Source organism: Lissotriton helveticus, chromosome 2_1 (assembly GCF_964261635.1).
Source record: "Lissotriton helveticus chromosome 2_1, aLisHel1.1, whole genome shotgun sequence".
In the NCBI taxonomy this organism is placed as follows: Eukaryota; Metazoa; Chordata; class Amphibia; order Caudata; family Salamandridae; genus Lissotriton; species Lissotriton helveticus.
Genome location: NC_136059.1, coordinates 114,041,362 through 114,065,594, shown reverse-complemented (window position 1 = coordinate 114,065,594; position 24,233 = coordinate 114,041,362). Strand labels below are relative to the sequence as shown.

Genomic DNA, 24,233 nt, shown 5'->3' with positions numbered 1-24,233 from the left:
GGGGTGAGTGATCACGCGCACTTCGTGTGGCCGTGAGAATCATTTCTAGAATTTTTGGAACTTCTAACTTCTAACCAGAAGCACTTATCTTATAAGTAAAGATATATTAATTAAGCTAAAGGTTAGACAATACTTGGAGAGCTTGTGTACGGTTTGATTCCATGTTATTCGCTGTGGGTTAAATATAAGTTCTGCTCAGGAGCAGCCCCAGCCCCCTTGTCTCTGCTCTCCTCACACCTCCTGATCACAAACACGCGCCTGCTTTAGGTACAAAGAAGATTCGAGAAGCCACGCCGTAGAAAGGAGAAGGGTGAAATGAGGAGAAGGATGAAATGAGGAGACTGGTTCATTTCTTCACGAGAGGGGGGCTGGGGGCTTTGCTCTCTGCAAAGCAGAGGGGACAAGTGGGGGCTGCTTTCTTCCTTCTTGAGTGCTCCGCCCCTCTCGTGAAGAAAGTAATCTGTCTCCTCATTTCACCCTTCTGCTCTACAAAGACCACTGCAGTTTTTCTTCATTTCACCCTTGTTCTGTAAGGATCGGCAAAGGTTTCCTCAATCGTCTTCATTCCCCACAAGGAGGAGCGTGTCCAAGATTTAGAGAGTCACAGGTGTGCGGGAACAAGTCCTTTACAAACCTGACTTTCAGTGTAATATAAACCACCAATACCACTTCCCCACCAATATTACAGATCAAAATACTCATAAACTACGATTTAGAAGCATTCTCTATTAAACATCTTCCAAATATATCAAAACTGAGGTACAATGCCACAAGAAGTGCAAGTGAAACAACCTAACCTGCTGAGGGCGACATTCTTTTTAAACACACTAAAAGGACAATCGCCTGATAAGGTTAGGGTGAGTCTACAACTTGTGGTGATTAACAATAGAGCGTTTGTAACTAAAACGTGCAAGATATACTGTGAGTACAAGATTCAGTAAACTAGTTATTCATGGTTTAAGGGATGAAAGAGAAATGACATGAGGGTTTGTATGCAGATATTTCGCAAAGGATTGTGGGCCGGCGGTGACGCGAGAGGGCTTTACGCTTGGTAAATCAGATGGTTCAAGGAGGGGCTGCCACGCCCCCCTAGAGTGGCAGTGCCACGCCCCCTAGAGTGATTCAGAAAAGGGGGTGGTGATGAACAGAGTGCCTGAATTAAGCAGACCACTCTTACCCAGTCCAAAGATCAGGGCTTGATCCATCACCGTTTTTTAGCTCACTGCACCATCCCAGCTCAGAACTTGGCTATATGCAAATTAGTCTGTTCCTGTCCCAGTGCATGATGGGAACAGGGCAAACCAAACTACCAAGCCAATTCTTATACTGGGAAGGAAACAAGCTACCGGGGACCGGTTTCTGGCATTTCAGCCTCGTCGGCCCGGCTTGCTTGAATCCTGATGGTGCAATGAGCAAGGGACTCACATCTGAGTATACCCTTCCACGCTTATGGTGGACAAAATGATTCAGAAAAGGGGGTGGTGATGAACAGAGTGCCTGAATTAAGCAGACCACTCTTACCCAGTCCAAAGATCAGGGCTTGATCCATCACCGTTTTTTAGCTCACTGCACCATCCCAGCTCAGAACTTGGCTATATGCAAATTAGTCTGTTCCTGTCCCAGTGCATGATGGGAACAGGGCAAACCAAACTACCGAGCCAATTCTTATACTGGGAAGGAAACAAGATACCGGGGACCGGTTTCTGGCATTTCAGCCTCGTCGGCCCGGCTTGCTTGAATCCTGATGGTGCAATGAGCAAGGGACTCACATCTGAGTATACCCTTCCACGCTTATGGTGGACAAAATGATTCAGAAAAGGGGGTGGTGATGAACAGAGTGCCTGAATTAAGCAGACCACTCTTACCCAGTCCAAAGATCAGGGCTTGATCCATCACCGTTTTTTAGCTCACTGCACCATCCCAGCTCAGAACTTGGCTATATGCAAATTAGTCTGTTCTTGTCCCAGTGCATGATGGGAACAGGGCAAACCAAACTACCAAGCCAATTCTTATACTGGGAAGGAAACAAGCTACCGGGGACCGGTTTCTGGCATTTCAGCCTCGTCGGCCCGGCTTGCTTGAATCCTGATGGTGCAATGAGCAAGGGACTCACATCTGAGTATACCCTTCCACGCTTATGGTGGACAAAATGATTCAGAAAAGGGGGTGGTGATGAACAGAGTGCCTGAATTAAGCAGACCACTCTTACCCAGTCCAAAGATCAGGGCTTGATCCATCACCGTTTTTTAGCTCACTGCACCATCCCAGCTCAGAACTTGGCTATATGCAAATTAGTCTGTTCCTGTCCCAGTGCATGATGGGAACAGGGCAAACCAAACTACCAAGCCAATTCTTATACTGGGAAGGAAACAAGCTACCGGGGACCGGTTTCTGGCATTTCAGCCTCGTCGGCCCGGCTTGCTTGAATCCTGATGGTGCAATGAGCAAGAGACTCACATCTGAGTATACCCTTCCACGCTTATGGTGGACAAAATGATTCAGAAAAGGGGGTGGTGATGAACAGAGTGCCTGAATTAAGCAGACCACTCTTACCCAGTCCAAAGATCAGGGCTTGATCCATCACCGTTTTTTAGCTCACTGCACCATCCCAGCTCAGAACTTGGCTATATGCAAATTAGTCTGTTCCTGTCCCAGTGCATGATGGGAACAGGGCAAACCAAACTATCAAGCCAATTCTTATACTGGGAAGGAAACAAGCTACCGGGGACCGGTTTCTGGCATTTCAGCCTCGTCGGCCCGGCTTGCTTGAATCCTGATGGTGCAATGAGCAAGGGACTCACATCTGAGTATACCCTTCCACGCTTATGGTGGACAAAATGATTCAGAAAAGGGGGTGGTGATGAACAGAGTGCCTGAATTAAGCAGACCACTCTTACCCAGTCCAAAGATCAGGGCTTGATCCATCACCGTTTTTTAGCTCACTGCACCATCCCAGCTCAGAACTTGGCTATATGCAAATTAGTCTGTTCCTGTCCCAGTGCATGATGGGAACATGGGCTGATCTTTGGACTGGGTAAGAGTGGTCTGCTTAATTCAGACACTCTGTTCATCACCACCCCCTTTTCTGAAACGCCCCCTAGAGTGGCAGTGCCACGCTCCCCTAGAGTGGCAGTGCCACGCTCCCCTAGAGTGGCAGTGAAGCTCTGTCAGCCAGGCCAAGGCAGAGCATAGGCGCCCCTCTCCTGAGGAGGCGTGACTACCCGACAAGCTGTCTGAGCTGCCAATAGGGGCGGGCTAGAGAAGAACTGTCAAAGCTGGCCAAAAGGAATGTGGCTACAGAAGAGTCGTCCGTGTTGGCCAATAGGAGCGTGGATAAATAAGTTAAGTCAACATGGCCAATAGGAGTGTGGCTACAGAAGAGCCGTCTGAGCTATTCTGATCTCCTTCTACCTCTCTTTCTTTCACTAATTGACTACTGGACAAATCCCCTTAAGTTTCTGATTCTATTACAGGGCCAGAGGCTTCAGATTATGCTTCACAAACACAGCAGCTGATGAAAATGCATATATAACAGAATAACAAACTACATTGCCCATGATGCACACATGTATAGGCACACCCCCACAGTCCATAAGAATCCTCTGCGTCCTCCCATCATCCTCTTTCTTTGCTGCTCACAGCAAGAGATAAGTGCACCTTTGTTCCCTCCTTCTGCTGTATTGCATATTGTTTTGTATTGTTAATGAAGTTGGTACTTTAATGAGTGATTACGACTTGTTTATTCACTGTATGGTATTTGTCTGGATTTATCGTGAGGGAATGGTGCATTAGCGGGCGAGCGCTTGGTTGTGAGCGCGTCGCATCAGCCCGCTTTCTTTTACATTCCTCTGTGGCTCACGTATTAGATTTGCGCCGCTACAGGGCGCGTGGGTGTGACGGTCGTTGACCGGGGGTAGACCGATACCTGTGTTTTTCACCGAGCCTAGTTACCGTTTGTTATTCAGCTTCCCTATTAGGCGTGCGCTCCTCGCGAATGCACAAGGGCCCCCCTCATCGCCCTGTGACGCTTCAAGTACCGGGTGGCTCTCGGCGGCGACGCGCTCCCCAAAGCGCTGAATTTGGGCTGGTTTTGGGCGGATTTTAATCGTGTTTTAGGCGGCACGTTAGCAGCGTGATTTTCCCTATATTTCAAACGCATTTCCTGACGGTTATCGCTCTGCCTGCTAAAACGCCTGTCTCAGGGTTGTAAAATTCTGGCCAGAAGAGAGTGATCACACACTCTTTATATAGTTGCATTGGCCTGGGTCTCTGACCCTTTGGACTACAGCTTTGCTGAGGTGGTCTCTAGGTGGAAAGAACTTTGGGGCATATTATCAAGAATGGGCGTTACATCATCGCCGCTGTTATCGGCAGGAATCTGCCGATAAAGCGGCGATAATGGGCTTGATAATATGCTCAATGAATTCCAATCGAAGCCCATGTTAGATGTCTTCACATCTAACATGGGCTTCAATTGGAATTCATAGAGCATATTATCAAGCCAATTATCGCCGCTTTATCAGCAGTTTCCTGCAGATAAAAGCGGCGATAATGTAACGCCCATTCTTGATAATATGCCCCTTTGTGTGCTAGTGGGCTGACCCGCCCCATTACCCCTCCTTGTGGCTGTGAAAGAGACTCACAGAGACTATTATTTTAGTTGTAGTCATACAGATATTTTAGTAGCTTCACGCCACCTTTGAAGATGGATGAGTGGGTACGATACCCAGAAGAGTATGCTGAGGAGGAGGCATATGACGGACAGCAGGAGGCTGTTTTAGAGGACAATATAGTGAATGCATTGGACTCCTCGGTCCAGTCCTCTGTTAACAGGGCAATGGAGACCACGGTCCCACAAACGGTTCAGCAGGCCTTAGCAGCGGCTCTGCGCCCTATCAGGAAGCAGCTAGAGGGCTTCGCCAAGAAACACAGCTACGACAAACAGCCGCAAAAGAGGAAGTCAGAAGCTTCTACCTCTGGTCAGGGCTCTTCCGACCCCGAGCAGTGGCCACATGCACAGGCTCTTTCCGCGTTGCCCGCCAGTGGGACGGCTGATCACTCCTATTCAGGAGCAAAGGCCAAAGCTAAGCTTAAGACCCACACCAACACAGATACCGACACTAACACTACAAATACAGACACCGACACCGATACCTCAGAGGAGCCTCCTCCACCGAAGAAGGCGAAGACAGCTCTGCTGTCAATGGCGGAGACTCCCAACACCCCGTTCACCTTCGATCCTTCCGAGATTATGCACCCACGGTCGTCTGACTGGGTGCCTCCCCCTGCAGTTTCTGCCTACCTCTATGAGAACATGAGGAAAGGTTTCCCCAGGGAGGGGTGCAGTCGCCTGAAGTCCGAATGTCCGCGCCCCGAGCTGCCGGACAAGGTGGCGGAGATGCCAGAAATTGATGCAAGCCTTCTAACGTTCCTACGCAAATTCTCAAAGGACCCCAAACGTGGCATCGACCGCGCCTGGCGGGGATGCCAGGATAAAATGCTGGTCGTTGTGGGCCCTTTGGCTAAGATCCTAGAAATGGCCTTGGCGGCCAAGGAGTCCTCTAACCCGATATACCCTGATATCCTGGCGGGTTGGACCCAACGGGCCATATGCCTCATAGGCAACGCCAATTGTGCGATATCATCGGAAAGACGTAAGTCACTCCTGATACAGATGGACAGCAACCTTACGGAGCTGGTGGATGCAGAACCCGGACCCCTAGCCGCTGGACAGCTCTTTGGGTAGCGCTTCGTCAAAGACGTTTCAAAGTACGTCGGTACTATGGATAAAGCGCAATCTGGGATAAAACGAGTCTTCAACCAGGGTGTTTTTAATTGGGCTGGGCGAGGCGGGGGCACCTCGTCAGGCCGTGGAGGCCACCAAGGTTCCCAGAGAGGCAACTTCAGTCGCGGAAGAAACGACTATGACTCCACACGCGGAGGTACCTTCTATCCATCCCGTAGGAGGTTCAACAGAGGGCGTTTCCAGTCCGGCAACAACAGGGCGAACTTCAAGGCCCAGCAACCCACAGGTGAGCGTTGTAGACCTTTCTCTTCTTCCTTTGGGGGGTCGTACTCAGCATTGTCTACAGCAGTGGCAGGAGCTAACTCAGGACTCCTGGTTGTTGCAAACCATGCAGGGTTTTCAGTTAGAGTTTTACTCTCGTCCATTTCAGTCAAGTCTCCCAGCAGATCTCCATTTTTCCCTACAAGATCGCAGTTTTATAGACGAGGAGATTGCAGAATTGCTGCAGAAGCACGCGATAGCGCCGTCCAGCCAGGGGCCTCACGGCGTCTGCAGCAACATCTTTATTGTACAGAAGAAAGGAGGTGGGAACAGACTGGTTCTGAATCTCAAACAATTCAATCAATTCCTGACGTACAACCATTTCAAGATGGAAGGTATCCATCTTCTAGTGGATTTGTTGCAGCAAGGGGATTGGATGGTCAGGTTAGATCTGAAGGACGCCTACCTCTCCATTCCAATCGTCCTGCCGCATCGCAGGTTCCTCCAGTTCAGCTGGAACGGCCGATGGTACGAATATTTGGCTCTTCCTTTCGGGCTCTCCTCAGCTCCTTGGTGCTTCACCAAAGGGATGAAGCCAGTGACAAATCTCCCAAATGGCCCATCTCAGGGAGAGGGGAATACGACTCATAATATACCTCGACGACATCCTAATCATGGCGCAGAGTCAAACCACACTCAGGCAGCACCTCATCCTTACGACAACGCTGCTTCAGAGCTTAGGATTTGTTATCAATCCAAAGAAGTCGGTGATTGTTCCAACTTAGGTGATAGACTTTCTCGGATTTACGATAGACTCATAGTCAGCCCAGCTATGCCTTCCAAAGTCAAAACTGAAGGATCTCAAGAAGGAAATCCTGAAGTTGTTGAACAGTCAGACAGTCGCACTCAGGGCGATCGCCAGAGTAGTAGGGATATTGGCCTCATCAATTCAAGCGATGTTCCCTGGCCCTCTTCATTACAGGGCCCTTCAGCGCCTGAAAATCAGGCATCTTCAGAAAGGACTATCCTATTCGGACATCATCCCACTGTCACAGGAAGTCAGGACCGAGCTACAGTGGTGGCTAGGCCATGTGGACGCTTGGAACGGCAGAGCAATATTCGGCACTCAGTCAGAGATAATAATCGAGTCCGACGCCAGCCGAAGGGGTTGGGGCGCGCGCTGCGGGGACATCTCCACGGGCGGCAGATGGTCCCTGCAAGAGCTATCCTTGCACATAAATTGCTTAGAACTGTTCGCAGGGTCGTTTGCCATTCGGACGCTATCCCCGAGGCAGACCTCTTGTTGTAACCTCCTCCGCATGGACAATGTGTCAGCGGTGAGGTACATCAACAAGTTGGGCGGCACGAGATCGTCCCTTCTTGTACAGATAGCCAAAGATTTTTGGCATTACTGCCTCACGAATCAGATCTCGGTGATGGCAGAATACATCCCGGGCCAGTCCAATCACGTTGCGGATTGGAACTCCAGGCACCTCAGGGATTACAGCGACTGGAAGTTGCTTCCCAAAGTTTTCCAGTGGCTTCAGAGGATTTGGGGTCCATTTCAGACAGACCTTTTTGCCTCCGTACTCACATTCCAGATTCCCCAGTTTTTCAGCTGGAGGCCGGATTAAATGGCAAAAGCAACCGATGCCTCTCTGCAGGATTGGTCAAACGCGATCCAGTATGCGTTTCCCTCGTTCTTGCTGATCCCCAGAGTGATGACGCAGGTCATCAGACAACGGGCGGAGATAGTCATGGTGACGCCGTGGTGGACGTTCCAATCGTGGTTCCCCAAGTTGTTACAGTGGAGTTGCGATCTGCCCAGGGTACTACCGGAATCGGCATCGCTGCTGCTGGGTCCTCTTCAAAAACGGCACCCATTGATTCTAGAGGGCAGGCTAACGCTGATGGCATGGAGGCTTTCAGGGAACAGTGGCAACTGCCAGGAGTTTCGAACAGGACTTCGGTGTTTATCAGACAGGCCTGGGCACCTTCGACCAGAAAATGGTATTCCTCAGCATGGAAGAACTGGGTGGATTGGCGCATGGAGCAACATCTGGATCCCGTGGGGGCGGAATTACCCCACGTGTTTAATTTTTTGTCAGATAAGGCAGCGGACGGCTGGCTTACCGATCAGTGAACAATTTCTGATCAGCCATTTCTGCGGGGCATGCCCAGGTAGACGGGAAACCGGTAGGTATGCACCCGGTAGTATACAAATTGCTTAAGGGAATTAGGGTTGCCAACCCACCTAAACCCAAATATACGGGTCTGTGGGACGTCTCTTTAGTTATTTCCTTATTTAACAAATGGCCTGTTAACGCACTCTTATCCAGGAAACAGTTATCGGCCAAGCTGGCCATGCTGCTTTGCCTATCGTCGTGCAGGCGTCATCGGATGTGAGAGCACTCGACGTTACAGGTAGAGTATTTACTCCTGAAGGGGTTTCTTTTACTATTACAGGTCGTACTAAAACATTGTCAAGTCATATTGATTATTATGCTTTCCCTGAAAATGAAAAATTATGTGTAGACAATGTTTAAAGATGTATGAGGAATGTACGAAGGCCGTAAGGCCTCAAGGTTGTTCTCAATTGCTGATTGCAGTGCAGAAACCATTTAAACCAGTGGCGGCTGTCACCATTGCCAGGTGGCTTCGATATATAATGCAAGAAGCTGGTATTGACATTCAAATATTTGGTGCTCATTCAGTGCGAGGCGCTATGGTGTCAAAAACGTTCATGTTGGGTTCTAACATTCAAGACATTATGCGTTGTGCAGTTTGGTCCTCTGAGTCAACATTTAAGACATTTTATTATAAGCCGGTGGGTGATATTACTTCTGTGGTATTTACTGAGCGTTAAACTAGCATAATCTGAAGCCTCCGGTCCTGTAATAGAATTACAAATTTGCTAGCATTCGCGCCAAGAATTTTCAATTCTATTAAGGACACGGAGGCGAGGATTATCCCACCCGGCTTGGTTAAGAGTAACAAGCTTGCCCACCCATATATATTCAGTGGTTACGGTTGTTTCATTTCCTTTGTTTCAGGATCAGACAAGAAGTCTGAATAAACGAAGACGGCTGCCAGGAATTTATGCCTGAGGATCACGTTTTTTTCCATGTTGGAGGAGCTATGCTGTTATTCAAGTTACTGTTTGGACTTGTTTCGCTACAAAGAAAGAGGATGATTGGAGCACGCTGAGGGTTCTTATGGACTGTGGGGGCGTGCCTATACATGTGTGCATCATGGGCAATGTAGTTTGTTATTCTGTTATTTATGAAAATATGCATTTTCATTGGCTGCTGTGTTTTTGCAGTAAAGATTGAGGAGCATAATCCTCGCCGCCGTGTCCTTAATAGAATTGAAAATTCTTGGCGCGAATGCTTGCAAATGTTTGATTATGGCGTTCTTTTAGAGGCATGCACTTCTTTTGAAAGAGTTGTCTTAAGAACTGTGTAGTGTTAAGCCTATCTTCTATCTTTACACAGCTGCCAAGGTTTCAGATTGCTTATGTGTGACATTTTCATAACATCAGTGTAATTATGAGTGACATTTCAACGACTATGAGTGACATTTTCTGGTGTGCAAAATCAAGCAATGAAGACAAGGGAAACCTATAAATATCGGTAATTACACCCATTTGTGCAAAAAGAAAGTCTGAGGAGATCTGAAAACTGCTGCAAAGCACCAGAAATGGAAGGGCGCTCATAGCTGCCAAGTTTTAAGGTTGCTTCTTTGTGACATTTCCATGTTTTTAGGGCGCTTATGAGTGGCATTAAGTGACCACATGTGTGACACTTAAGAGTGAAATTTTTTCATTTCATGAGTAGAAGGACACACTCTTTCCAAACATTAAAGATGAACTCTAAGGTACAAGTAGGATGTTAATTCAAGGGGGAGAGATGTGGTCCTTTGATTATCTTTCTGTTTTCATAATGCATTTCTAACATTATTTGTTGTACATATAAGAAAACAGAAGTTTTTATTGCAAGCCTAGTAACTTCGCTGTGTGTACCACACATTTATTCTCTGTGTGGAATTGTGCATCTGAAATATAAAGAAAAAAACATTCCTCTTGGTTATCAGTGCAACTAATTGGAAGGGCGGCCGAGTAGGTTAATGTACATGCTTCAGAGATCAGTCACTTTTACGCCGCCGGTGCGTCACTTTTTGTGACGCACCAGTGGCATAAAAAATGCGCCTTGTTGCGCCATATTTACAAAGTGACACATCCAGGTAGATGCGCCACTTTGTAAACCCCTGCGCCACATTATACCTGCGCCAGGTATAATGTATGCAAGGGGGGCGTATTGACGCAAGAAAGGTCGTAGAAGTGACACAGTGAAATCTATGAGATTTCACTGCATCACTTCTAGGATGCCGTTGCGTCAAAATCTTGCGCCTGCCTCACAGCAGGCGTAAGACTGACGCAGGCCCTTTCACATGGGGCTCGCCCCATGTGAAAGGACGCATTGCTGGAGTTGCGTCACTTTTGTGACACACTCCAGCAATGCGTCACTTTTGCGCTTACAGATACGTCAGAAATATTGACGTATCTGTAAGTGCTTGCGCAATGATGCGTCATATTGTAAATATGACGCATCATTGGGGTCGCAAGGAGGGCGCAATGAAAAGTGATGCATCGCTGTTTTCTCGCAGCGATGCGTCACTTTTCATAAATGAGGCCCAGAGAGTGTATGTGTGACTCACCTGACTACATTAACAGCCCAGAAGTGCCTGGGAGTGCGTGTGCCAGGCAGAGTACGTGTCTTGAGAGTGCCTTCCAACTACTTTGGGCGGGCTGGATTGGGGGGCATCGGGCTGATGCAGCAGCAGACAGGCTGATGTTTTAAAGTGCTTTTTTCTTACATTGTGAATTGAAGTAGATACTGATGAGTGAACGGAAAACCCTCTTTCATGTATTTTTTTATTTGTTATACTGGCTGGGCCTTTAAAATGGCAGTAATCCCGACCAGGTGGCAGCCCGGCAGGTTCTTTCATATGTTTCCATGTGTTTTCGGGTTCCCGGTGAATGTCTAAAAGCCTTCTATGTTCCAGGAGCAGGGTGTTAAGGAGTAAGGGGCATATTAACACAGGCTTTATCTCCGCTTTTTGGCTTTAAAAGCCAAAACAACGGAGATAAAACTATTGCCCTATTTTAAAGAGGGTGCTAACATGCATAATCGCATGTTAGCACCCCTTTTACTGACGCCTCCATTTGCATCTCTAAAGTGATGCAAAGTGGGCGTCACTGGGTGTACCCCTAATGTACTACCTTGTAAAATATCATTGATGTGCACATCGCGATATTTACAAGGCAACCCACAGGATTTTAGCACACGTTAGATTTCGGCGAAAACTGCGGTTTTCGGCAAAAACGAACGTCTGCTAAAATCCGGACATACCTATGCTTAACATTGGGGGTGGATTATGCTGATACGGCCACAGTACCGTATCAGCAAGGTTATCGCCGTTTTGCATTGAACATTGCTGGAAAACCAGCGATGTTCCCTGCAAAACAGCGATTTCCCAGCTATCGCTGGATTTCTAATCGCCGTTGTGAAAAGCATTGTTGATACAGCGCTATCCCAGCAATGAAATCCAGTGATAGGATAAACATCGCTAAATGTGCTTAGCGATGTTTATCTCTAATCGTTGTTGATATGCCCCTAACATTGTTGTTACTAGTGCCCCTTTAGGAGTGCTGATTTAAGGCAATAGAATGCCATGACCTGTCCTCACCTGCTTCGCCTCTTCTTTTGCAATCATGCCTTTGTTATCAGTGTTACTTTCTCCTGTTAACTGAAGGTCATTTAGGTTAAACTGGCTTTCCGCACCCTTCACACCACTTAAAAGAGACCTACTTACTTTTGTCACATTACGTTGCTCCGTTAAGGCAGGTTGTAGGGATCACTAATTTTGTCAGGAGTTGGCTCCCAACATGCGCGCTATCTTTCCTTTTAGAGAGTGGTTACTCTGTCCCAACTCTGTAGTTGCTCTCTGTTGCCCCTTTATCTGTCTTCCGATCTCTTCAGATGTAAAAGTCACTTCCGCAAACAAATTCTTTTCCCCCAATTCTGCGGCTTTGAAGGCGATTGTAGATATATCCCTTGCTTCTGTGAAATTCATGTTAGGGAGAGCTCTGTAGAGTATAATTAGATTCAGGGCCGCTTTAGCATTGATGGCGCCCAGTGCGAGATTCATTTTTGGCACCCCCACACCACATGACCGCCTCCTTGATTCTCTCACTACCACCAGGTATAACTGCCCCTCATCTCTCCAATCACAAGTTATTACTGAACAAGTGCACCCCCCAAGAGGTTGGTGCCCCCTCCACAGGTCAGCGCCCAGTGCTGCCACACCAGTCGCACTGCCCTAAAGTCGGCCCTGATCAGGTTACCCATGTTTCCTGTGTCACCTTTCTGCAAAGGGTATAATCTGGAAGGAAAAATTAGCTTAATTGTGGATTTAGATTGTGTGAGATGGGACACAGTGAGTGATGCCTTCCTGGGGGCAGAACAGGGGGTGCTTGTCACTAAGAGTGCATTGCCAATTACGTCACATGGACCTAACAATGCCAGCCTCACATTCTCCCTCATTCTGCCGCGGAATAAGAAGACAAAAGTTGAATTTGCCCACCACTCATTCATTGGCTATAATAATCCCAACACAAACTGATAAAGTGCAGGGGTGGCACCCGTTGCAGGAACAGCGCATGGCTTCGCCTCCTGATTCATTCAGTGCAGGCCTGCTGTGCAGGGGGATTGTCTCACTTAACTTCGGATATAATTCCACGGACCTGATAATTCTCGCCTCGGTGCCTATTCCAATCATGGAGTCCCACTCTGCAACTCTGGGCAATAGCTTGCTTAATCTCCACAACGGCCCCAGCAACGCTAAGGATGCCTGGCCTCCACCTTGGGGGTGCCCAGGAGTGGACACCTCACAGGGAAAGCCAGGATGGGTTCCACAGTGGTATTCGTACAAGCGCCTTGAGACCCTTGCGGGTGAGTAGTACGCTATACAAGTATCAATTTCTATTCTTATGAAAAAAAAACACATGGAGGCCACACAACTGGAGGCCACCATCGACTGCCATTGCCTCCAGAGATCAGCAGCCACCTGGGGGCATGTACACAATGGGCCACAATAACGTACATGGCCTTATCAGACCAGGGCTCTCTAAGGCCACAGAGCCACGCTCACTTCCCTCCTATTTCATTCTCTTTCCAGAGCCCCCTTTGTGCCCCTCTCTTTAGGACGCGCCCTTCCCTTTCACCACCCAGTCTATTCTGCCTTTCCACGGCATACAATGCCTTCCCCCATGCCCCTTCACTTCCTTTCCCTTCTTTGTTGTCCCGTCTCAGTCCTTCACTTTTCACTTTTCCCTTTTCGCTTTTTCATTTCTTTCTTCACGCCTTTCTGTTCCCAATGCTCCGCTCTGCTCTCTGCTGGTCTTGACTGTGCTTCCCTGTTCTGCTCTTCCCTGTTCTGCTCTTCCCTGTTCCGTTCTGCCCTGTTCTGCTGTTCACTGTTGTGTTCTTCCCTGTTCTATTTTGCAATGTTCTGTTCAGTTATGTGCTGCCCTGTTATATTGTGCACTGTTCTGTGCTGTCCTGTTCTGCCCACTTCTGTGCTGCGTTTTTGTGTTGAGTAAACTATTATGGGGTAACCCAGTGTTCCTCAGAACCTGGGCAATGCAGTTTAGTGTAAACAGTGGTTCTGTCGGGTATGCAACCTGATTGCTTCAAAGTGTAAATGAATTATTCCAAATTAAATTGCAGGTTACTTCAATCAATGTTCCATTAAAAAAAGTGATTAAATACAAATTCAAACCAAAACTGAATAGGGTAATTAAGATTTAATCTTTGAATTATTTTTCATTCATATATACCCTGCGATATTGCATAGAGAATAAATCAGCAATCAAATATAAATTATACTAAACGGCGCATCAAATATAATGAGTGCAATGTGACATATTGTGCATAAGTGACAAAAATTGGTGATTTATATACAAGTGAGTGAAGACGGGGTAGAGGGGTGGGGGAAAGGGAACCAGGCAAAGGATTTTCTAGGCCAGTTTCCGTATTTGATTTTAAATTAGTCCAGTATGCTACTTCAGTTGGCTTTTGTTAACTGGATTTTCTCAACTGGTCCAATGATGTTATATCGTCGACGTTTCGACCCTAGGGACGCCTTATTCATGGGTCTGGTGCGGGTCTTCTTAAGGACATGGGACTGAATAGGGGAGTGGTGTGGGGCCTGTTGGTTAAATAGGTAAGCCATCAGGAATGGATTTGCGAAACGTTATTAAATAGTTTAAAACAAGTTAAAAACCTCAGTAAGCGACTAGGGTTAATTAGGCACTCACCTAGGGGCCCTTTGTTAGTTGGACCCAGGAAGGGTAATGTAAAAAGATCGCCAGTTGCTTTATCTGGCTCAGTAAGGAGTAGGATCTGTTAAATGAAATGGAAGCGCATGGTAATAAGTTCCCATTCTGCTTAAGGAATAACACTAATCAGTATGAGCATGCATCTGGAATTATTCCAGACCAGCCAGATCCAACTACAAGGCAACGGGAGTACACTCACCCGGATAATTGAATTCATATATGGTGTATTCTTTCCTCATAGAAATAGGAACTCATGGGTCCCTCTGTATACTTAAGTGCTCCTCATTGTCCAATAACAGCCGCAAATTACTAGCGATCTGGAAAAATGAAAGAGGAGGGTGGCGGTCAGCCAAGCATATTAGGTGTAATATGTGGCTCAAGAAGGCATCGACATCGGGTACCGTCAACTGCCCTGAATTCGAGCGTTATGGGGCATTGTCAACCGGCTCGAATTCCGATGGATCTATGAAAGGGAATGCGGCTAGTCTCACCTGGCGTCTAGATCAAAGTATCTGACGGGAGGGCTCATACGCGATCAAGTTCTGTATGTATGGCCTCCGGAGGAATCGATCAGTAATCCTTAAGCGGCAGCGCCGGTCACAACTAGATTTCATTCCTCGATGACGTGGCGCTGCGCCAGCGTTGCCTCATTGCTAAGCAACTAAATGCTAGCGTTCGCACCGACGGTCGTCCTCATGACGTCAAGATGCTTAGCATTCCTCATTGCTAGGGAATGCCATGACGCCTCAGGCGACGTGAAGTTAATGGTTGCCACTTGTTTGAAATGCATTAAACCCGCAAGTTTCCGATGGCATGTGGAGCTTCTCTGCCTTTTTGAAAGGCCGTGGGGCATATTATCAAGCCCATTATCGCTGCTTTAGCAGCAGTTTGCTGCCGCTAAAATGGCGATCATTTTTAACGCCCAGCTTGATAATACGCCCCTTCATTTTAATATAGCTGTGCATTTCGATCTTTTACACTGAGTTTATTACTATTGTTCCATATATCAAGTTGTTATGTTTCAACATATGTTAGTTACCTAGGAATTTAGGGGCATTTTTACAAGGGTTTTATCTCTGCTTGATTGGCTTAAAAAGCCAAAAAAGCGGAGATAAATCTACCACCCTATTTACAAGAGGGTGCTAACATGAATAGTCGCAGGTAGCACCCTTTTTCCCAATGCCTCCCCTTGCATCGTGGGCGTCACTGGGCGTACACCGGATGGACAACCTTGCAAATATCACTGATGTTCACATCGCGATATTTACAACGTTGCCCCAGCATTTTAGCACACGTTCGTTTTTGGAGAAAACAGCTGTTTTCTCCAAAAACGAACGTCTGCTAAAATGCAGACTTACCTATCCCTAAGATTGGGGAGGATTATGCTGATACGACCCTGTAGGTCGTATCAGCAAGGTTAGTGCCATTTTGCAGGGAACATCGCTGGAAAACCAGCGATGTTCCCTGCAAAACAGTGATAACCTCGCTATCTCTGGAATTTTTATTGCTCTGGAGAAACGCGTTGTTAATAACACGCTACCAGGGTGATAAATTCCAGAGATAGCCTGCGATAATGAAAATCATCGCCAAGCACGGCCAACGATAATTATCGCTGGCCATTGATAATATGCCCCTTATTTTCTACTGTGTGTTCACCTGTTTCTTACCCTTTAATGTAGCTGGCCTTCATGTGTTTCTCCCCGAGAGTATAGGCGTTGTGACGTTGCATATAATATAGGGGCATATTAGCAAGGGCTTCATTGCCGCTTTGGCAGCACCTTTTGCTGCTAGAGCAGCGATATTTTTTTGCCCTATCAGCGAGGTGCCGCTAACTGGCGTTAGCGACAGCTTTCTGGCAATAGTGGCCGGTTTTCCAATCGCCTTGCATGCCAGCGATAAATATTGCTAATGACATGCAAGGTAGACGTTCCCAACTAAAAGCGACTGAAAACAGTCGCAAACACAACTACCCCCTATTAGCAACTCAGGTGAAGCGATAAAAAAAGTTGTGCTAAGCGCGATTATCGCTGCTGAAAACATGACTTACCTGTTCCCACAATGGGAGGTGGATTGTCAAGCTAAGTCTACCATGGCGTTAATGCATGAATATCGCTGGAATTCCAGCGATATTCAGTCATTTTGCCGCTATCACTGGATATTTTATCACAGTAGAGATAAACATTGCTAATACCATGTTATCTCCACAAAAATATCCAGCGATAGGCGGCAATAAAAACAAACGCGCTAAGCGCTTTTTGCGATAATTATCGCAAGTTGTTGCTAATATTCCCCATAGTTTTGTCCAGGGAAAATGGAGTTTATGCGGATACAGCTTCTCGCTGCAGTGTCTGAGCAGTTGTTGGGCAGGGGTGTGTGCTCAGAGTATGCAGAGGACGAGTAGATATAACAAGTATTCGCAAAGCCAAACGCTCCCCCCCTCTGAGACAGCTTTTAAATTTAGCAACCAATGGGTGGACAGCTAACGGAGGAGGACGGTTGGATGTCTGAATGATTTGAAAAAAGCACTAGCAAGCAGGCTGTGCTGAATGCTTCATAGCGCTTTAAGTTCCTGATTGCAGAGGGGGGGTAGGTTCGAGGGGTGAGGAAGGAGGAAGAAAAATAGTTCAAGGGAGGGAAATGGGAAATGAGACAGTGGGAAGAAGGGAAAAAGCAAGAAAGAGGACAAAGTGGAGGAGAGAAAGAACATGAACCGCATATTCACAAAACTGTGGGGCATATTAGCAAGGGCGATATCGCCGCTTTGGCGGGACTTTTTCCCGCTAAAGCGGATATAATTTTATCGCCCTATTAGCAAGCTGTTGCTAACAGCAGTTAGCAACAGCTTTTAGGCGATAGCGAGCGGTTTGGGGCCCACTTTGCATGTCAGCGATATTTATCGCTAATGACATGCAAAGTGGGCGTACTCAACCTGTTAGCAACTGAAAGCAGTCGCTAACACAGCTATCGCCTATTAGCAAGGCTGGCTGTGTGATTTGAGCTAAGCGCGATTATTGCCAGAACCTAACGCCTGCTCAGACCATGACTTAACCTGTATATCCAATCGGAGGTGGATATTCAGGTTAAGACCCCATTAGCGTTAATGACTGAATATCGCTGAATTTCCAGCAATATTCACGCATTGAGCCGCTGTCGCCGGATATTTTATCGCATTAGAGATAAACATTGTTAATAGAATGTTATCTCTGCGATAATATCCGGCGATAGGCAGCGATAAAACAAATATCGCTATTTGTTGTTAATATGCCCCTGTATTTGGTGAGGATTAGCTGTGAATTACTACTTTTTACTAGGTTGGTGCCCTTCCATTTCTGGTGTTTACAACAGTTTTAAGCTCTTATTAGAGTTTCACATTGCTCATATTCGTAGAGGATGTCACTCATAGTTGTTGAATGTCACTCATAATTACACTGAAATTATGATTATGTCACACATAAGCAGTCTGAAACCGTGGCAGCTATGTATTTTCTACTCTCGTAATTGGCTATAAATAGGTTCCACGCAGGTACAGACAGACAGCCCCAGCCCCTTTGTCTCTGCTCTCCTCACACCTCCTAGATCACAAACACCCCCCTGCTAGAGAGCAGAAGGGTGAAATAAGGAGACATTGTTATGTTATGTTATGTTATTTTGGTTCTTTTATAGCGCACGGCTACTCCATGGAGTGTCCCGGCGCTTAGACAAAGACCCGAAGGAGAGACAATCCAGGGCAGATGCAGAGCAGCAGAGAAAAATACTGGGTAAAAAGCCATGTCTTCAGTTCCTTCCTGAAAACCAGTAGATTGCTGATTTTCCTAGGGGAGACGGGCAAGGAGTTCCAGCAACGTGGTGCCAAGTATCGAAAAGAGCGGCCTCCAATTCTAGCCCGTCTGATGGGAGGAACAGAAGCCATGGCCAAAGAAGCTGATCTCAGAGTTCTGGAGGGCCGATAAAAGGCAAGACGCCTTCTGATGTATCTAGCCCCTGCAAGATGAAGTGCCTTAAAGGCGAGAGTCGGCGCCTTAAAAGTAATCCGTCTCGCGACAGGGAGCCAGTGAAGCCTTTTAAGCAGCTCCGATGCACTCGCTCTTCGATGAAGGCCGAAAATGGCCCTTGCAGCGGAGTTCTGCACTAGCTGAAGGCACGCAAGAAGAAATTTTGGCAATCCCAGATAGAGCACATTCGCATAATCTAGGCGGGAGCCTATCAAAGCCTGTACTGTGGTCTTTCTGTGCTCCAGGGACAAGATCGGAAGGAATTTCCTTAGCATTTTTAAAATGCCAAAGCATTTCCCTGTGAGCTCGCGAATCTGAGACCCAAAGGAAAGGCCATCATCAATCTGGAAGCCAAGATTCTTCGCCTTGGAAGAGGCATCTGCCGGAGGGTACATGTCAGGAGGCCACCAGGCCTTCCATCTCGGATCAGGAGAGCAGCCAAAGAAAAGAAATTCCGATTTATCAGAATTACATTTCAGACTGAGCTGTTTAAACCAGTCAAAGACCCCTCCCAGACGGTCCCTGATCCGCATACCATCAAAGTCAGAGCCCTTAGTGCAGGTGAAAAGGTGCTGGGTGTCATCAGCGTAGGTTACGATCTGGGCACCGAACGACTCCGCCACTGCCGCCAGAGGGGCCATGTAGATATTAAAAAGGGTGGCGCTCAAGATAGAGCCCTGAGGCACCCCCACCTCCAATGGCGGCATGGCGGCGGAGAAAGGTGGCGCCCAGACCGTTTGCCGGCGGCCGGCCAAGAATGACTCAAACCACTTCAACACCACTCCACGCAAGTCTTAAAAGGAGACCGTCATGGGGAACGGTGTCGGATGCCGCCGACAAATCCAGCATAACTAATATGGCCTTTCCACCTAAATCCAGAACTTCCCGGATGGCATCAGTAACTTCAAGGAGAGCAGTCTCCGTACTCATGTTGGTGCGAAAACCTGACTGAGTATCGTGAAGGATGTCGTTACTCTCAATGTAGTCAGAGAGGGAGATGTGAACATGCTTCTCAACCACCTTTGCCAGAGCCGGGAGAAGGGAGATCGGCCTATAGTTAGCATGGCTTAGATGGTCCAAATTGGGCTTCTTGACAAGCGGCAGGATCAAGGCATGCTTCCAGGCCTGGGGAACCACCCCTGTGCTTAAAGACATGTTGAGCACTGGGTTAAACAAGGATTTTAAGGCTGGTGCTACTTTTCCAAGGCATTTAGCGGGACAGGGATCCTGCGGGGAGCCAGACTTGAGCTGGGTGAGAAGGTCAAGAGAGGCAGGTAGGGACAGAGGGGGAAACTCACAAAGAGAGGGGCCTTCCACTACCAAGGATGGAAACCGAGAGAGCCTGTGCTCGGATAAGGATACTAAACTCAGAGGGGAAAAAGTATCTTGAATAGCTTTCATTTTAGAGGTGAAAAAGATTGCAAGTTGATGGACCCATGCTTCCGTGTGGGAGTGGGATGGCAATATCGAGGTAGGGGAGATAAAATCTTTTACAATGCGAAAAATTTCTTTACTCTTATTCGCCGCATCCTCAATTCTTTTGTCATAATAAGCTTTTTTCCCAGCCATAATATGGCGGTGATAGAGCTTCGTGAGTTCCCTATATTTATTTTTGTCACTGGGATCATACATGCGGCGCCAGGCCCTTTCAGCTATTTTACACTCTCGGCGCAGCTCACCAAGAAAAGGAGTGAACCACCGTGCCGAGGTGCGGTTACAGGATTTTCTAGGAATAGACATGGGAGCTAACTCCTAAAATCTATCCACTAGCCACCTATGTAGCAGATCAAGATCTTCCTCTAAACTACCAGACAGTTGACAAGGGTGCATGGAGAGTGCAGATGCCAGCATTTCAGGGGAGACCCGGTGAAAAGCCCTAGCAGTCCCCCTAGGTCCTTCCAACGATCTGGGGGAGATAGTGATAACAGGAGAAATAGTAAAATGTATTAAAAAGTGGTCAGACCATAGGACAGGGATCGGGGGGGGATGCGCAGATCGCAGCTGTAGAAAAAATTTGGTCTAAAGTGTGGCCTTTGTTGTGTGTGGGGACAGAAACATACGGTAACAGCCCTAGAGGAGCTGTAATGTCCCACAACTTAACAACATCCAAATCACTACCATCATCCATATGTAATATAAAATCACCCAATAAAATGCAATGTTTGGATTTTAAACAAAGTACAGAGAGGACAGCCTGCAGTTCCTCGAAAAAAAGGCCTATGGGACCCGGAGGTCTATAAATTTAAAGCCCAGCAGAGGCTTAGCGTGGGGATAGAGAGAGGGTAAAGCCAAGAGACTCGCAGCCCGAAATATTATCAGTGGGGAGAGTGGCACAGGGGAAGCACTTGTCAACTACCAAAGCGATCTCGCCGCCTCTTCCTAAGGCCCTGTCCTTTCTGATAATAACATAGTCAGCAGGAATGGCATTCGCTAGGTCAGGGCCAGAACTTTATCCCAGCCAGGTCTCAGTTAAAAAAAGACAGGGCGGCTTGGACTCCGTCAACAGATTGTGGATGTCCAAAGAATGCCTGCTGAGAGATCTGGTATTAAGAAGAGAGCAAGGATTGTAAGTTGGCAGGGTCGCAGGGGATGCGACAAGAGAGCCGACCAAACGCCATCCGCAACCAGGGCAGCTTTTTCTCAAAGCCCGCCAACCAGGAAAAATGCAGCGGCACGTAGCCACCTCGCCCCGAAGGGAAAGGAGCTCCACAGAAGTATAGGAGCGCATAGTGGTAAAGAAAGAGGAGAGACCGCCAATAGGAAGACCCACGTCCGCACCCGTCCGCATCCGGGACGCTGACGGGCTTACCTTAGGCGCTCCTTTGGCGCGGGATAGGCGCATCCGCAAAGCGCGTCCGCTGCGCGGAGCGAAGAGCCCCTGAACTTATAGTCGCTCAGGGGGAGTGAAAGGAGAGCCGCACCGCTGGTCCGCCGACCGGCGTGTAAGATCTCCTCCCAAGATGGCCGCTGCTCCAATCCCACAGTACCCAGCGGCACCTCGTATGCCGGACAGGGGTGGGGAAGAAAGAAAAAGACAGGTCCCCTCCCACAGTGCTGTTGCCACCCAACACAGGCGGGGGAAGACCGGAAACAAAGTGCACAGGCAGCGAGGAGAAAGCACCCGGCTTTCCGCCTCAGGTGCCGAAAAAGAAAAGGTACAAGTGGGAATAAGGGTCAGAAAGGCGGAAGACACAGCCTGTCCAAATATAAAAGCACTCAGCAATAAGCAGTGCTGGCGCTTGCAATCAGCGCGATGGTTCCAGGAGCAGTACTGGGGAAAGCGGTGACACGCGCTAGCGCTCAGCGCGAGAAAATGATTAAAATAAACACAGCCCGTTAGCGGTCAGCGCGCAATGCATATAATTAAAAAAACAAAGTTAGTTATTTTAAAAGTGCCACAGCACATCAAGCCCCAGAGACTCCGCCTTAAGTTCTTCGCGGACCGAGTAAGGCAACAACTCAGCTCGAACTAACAGCTCGAACGTATAAAAGACAGGTCCCCTCCCACAGTGCTGTTGCCACCCAACACAAGCGGGGGAAGACCGGAAACAAAGTGCACAGAGACAGCGAGGAGAAAGCACCCGGCTTTCCGCCTCAGGTGCCGAAAAAGAAAAGGTACAAGTGGGAATAAGGGTCAGAAAGGCGGAAGACACAGCCTGTCCAAATATAAAAGCACTCAGCAATAAGCAGTACTGGCGCTTGCAATCAGCGCGATGGTTCCAGGAGCAGTACTGGGGAAAGCGGTGACACGCGCTAGCACTCAGCGCGAGAAAATACGTCTGGGGACATTGGGACTGTTGGCTTCCTTTCTTAAAGAGAGAGGCAAGGGAGAGGGGAGGTGGAGTGGGGGCTTTGCTCTATGTAAAGCAGAGGGGACAAGTGGAGGCTGCTTGGTTCCTTCTAGAGTCCTCCGCCCCTGTCGTGAAGAAAGTAATCCGTCTCCTCATTTCATCCTTCTGCTCTACAAAGCCCAGCGCACCTTCTCCTCATGTCATCCTTCTGCTCTACAAAGCCCAGCGCACCTTCTCCTCATTTCACCCTTCTTGTAATCCGTCTCCTCATTTCATCCTTCTGCTCTACGAAGCCCAGCGCACCTTCTCCTCATTTCATCCTTCTGCTCTACAAAGCCCAGCGCACCTTCTCCTCATTTCACCCTTCTTGTAATCCGTCTCCTCTTTTCATCCCTATGCTCTCTGTGTGACACGAGATCGACTCCCTTCACATGGTCACCGGGTGAGGAGTCCAATCATACACTCACAGCAAGCTTTATCCCCGGCCTGCTGTGGATTGTCGGTTCAAGTGCAAATAACAGGATTAGCGTGTGATATCCAGCGTGGATTTCACAGCGCTCATGAAATGCTTGGTAATAGGGGAGTGTGGACCTAACCTAATGATCCACCTCCCATACAAAATATGTCTAAATCGGGTTTTAAGCAGATGTAAGAAACCGGCAATAACCGCGGCTACCGCGGCTTTTAATATTGCTTTGCGGTTCCTTGGCCGCGTTGTTAATACCACGATGACTTGTTTGCGACCTTATTCATGTTGTTCGAAGAAGGAACGCTTACTTTGCATCTAATTAGCGATGTATATCGCTAAAATGCGAAACGTTACAAAAACACCAGCTAACATGCGCTAATGCAAGTTAGCGCTGCCTTGATGATTGTGCGATATAAAAATCGCAGCTTTTTCGCCGCTATGTGCTGAAAAAGCGGCGATATGTGTGTTGATAATATGCCCCCATTTACTTGCTAACAAGGATTTATTGTGTTTTCACCCCGCTTATGGCCCCTGCATCTCCACTCTGCATATTACAGGAATAATCAGCCTCCCCCTAAAATTTTTAGTATCCCCACCCCCTGAAATTTACCTCTAGTTGCACCTCTGGTTACAACAACATTTCCGGGTGGTTTAAGGCGCGAGGCTGAGGTATTCTGCCTTCTCCATTATCTCACGCCATGTTATGTTTTACTACTTAATCAGGATTGAAATTAGTGCCTGGAATGTTTTTGACCCAGTTTGCGAGCTTGACATGTGCTATTGTGCTGCCTGTGGGTCTCAGAGTGTCATCTCCGGCGGCCTTGTCAGTCCCTGCCCCTGGGCCTTGTTGTCCTTTCTTCTCCTTGATATGCAAGTCTTCTGCGGCTAGAGTTACACGTGCTGCAGCTCCTGGTGATGGTCTGCCCTATGTTGAGTACATTGCTGGCACACACCTCTATGGGTCATTGTTAGATTTGGGGGTCTCTAGTTGACAGAAGTAGGTACCTTTGACTAAATAGGGACCCTTGCGTCTAGTCAGGTTAAGGGGCTACACTCCTAAAATAACCCTGTTCACCCCCCTGGTAGCTTGGCACGAGCACGCAGGCTTATCTCAGAGGCAGTATGTAAAGCATTTGTGAACACATACAGTATTACAGAGACAAAAATACAGATGGACACCACACAGGTTGTATTATAAAAATAAGTATTTTTATATAGCCTCAACACAAGACCAAACAACAAAAATCCACAATACAATACTGTACTCAATAATAGACTTTAACTAGCTCAGTTCTCACAAGTTGTAAATGCGACACTTTACTCTCAGCATACCTTTGATGCATAAAGCAAGGAAAATAAAAGGGTCTCAGGGAAGTTGATGCGTCGGTTCCTTACACTCAGGTGAGTGGATGCGTCGGTTCCTTACTGCTGCGCAGGGGAGTTGATGCTCGCTTCCTTACTGTGTGGGGAGGTGATGCGTCATTTTTTTTAAATGTATATATTTATTTATTTTTATAGGTAGAGGTATCAGAGCGCTTTACATGAGGTTCAGCGAGTTACAGGTTACATAGTT

General features: G+C 47.6%; 1 protein-coding gene across 2 annotated transcripts in view; it reads left to right on the top strand.

The window, feature by feature from the left end:
- The window catches only part of LOC144819240 (protein FAM200A-like), a 338,184-nt gene that overhangs the window by 208,960 nt on the left and 104,991 nt on the right, over positions 1-24,233 (top strand). The window contains exon 5 of one of the 2 annotated variants that reach the window (XM_078677214.1): positions 9,061-9,254. The exons of the other annotated variant lie outside the window; for it this stretch is intronic. Within the exon in view, the coding sequence (XP_078533340.1) occupies positions 9,061-9,083 (23 nt within the window). The 3' untranslated portion in view covers positions 9,084-9,254. Of the gene's footprint in view, positions 1-9,060; positions 9,255-24,233 lie in introns of those variants that run through there. 2 annotated transcript variants of the gene reach the window in all.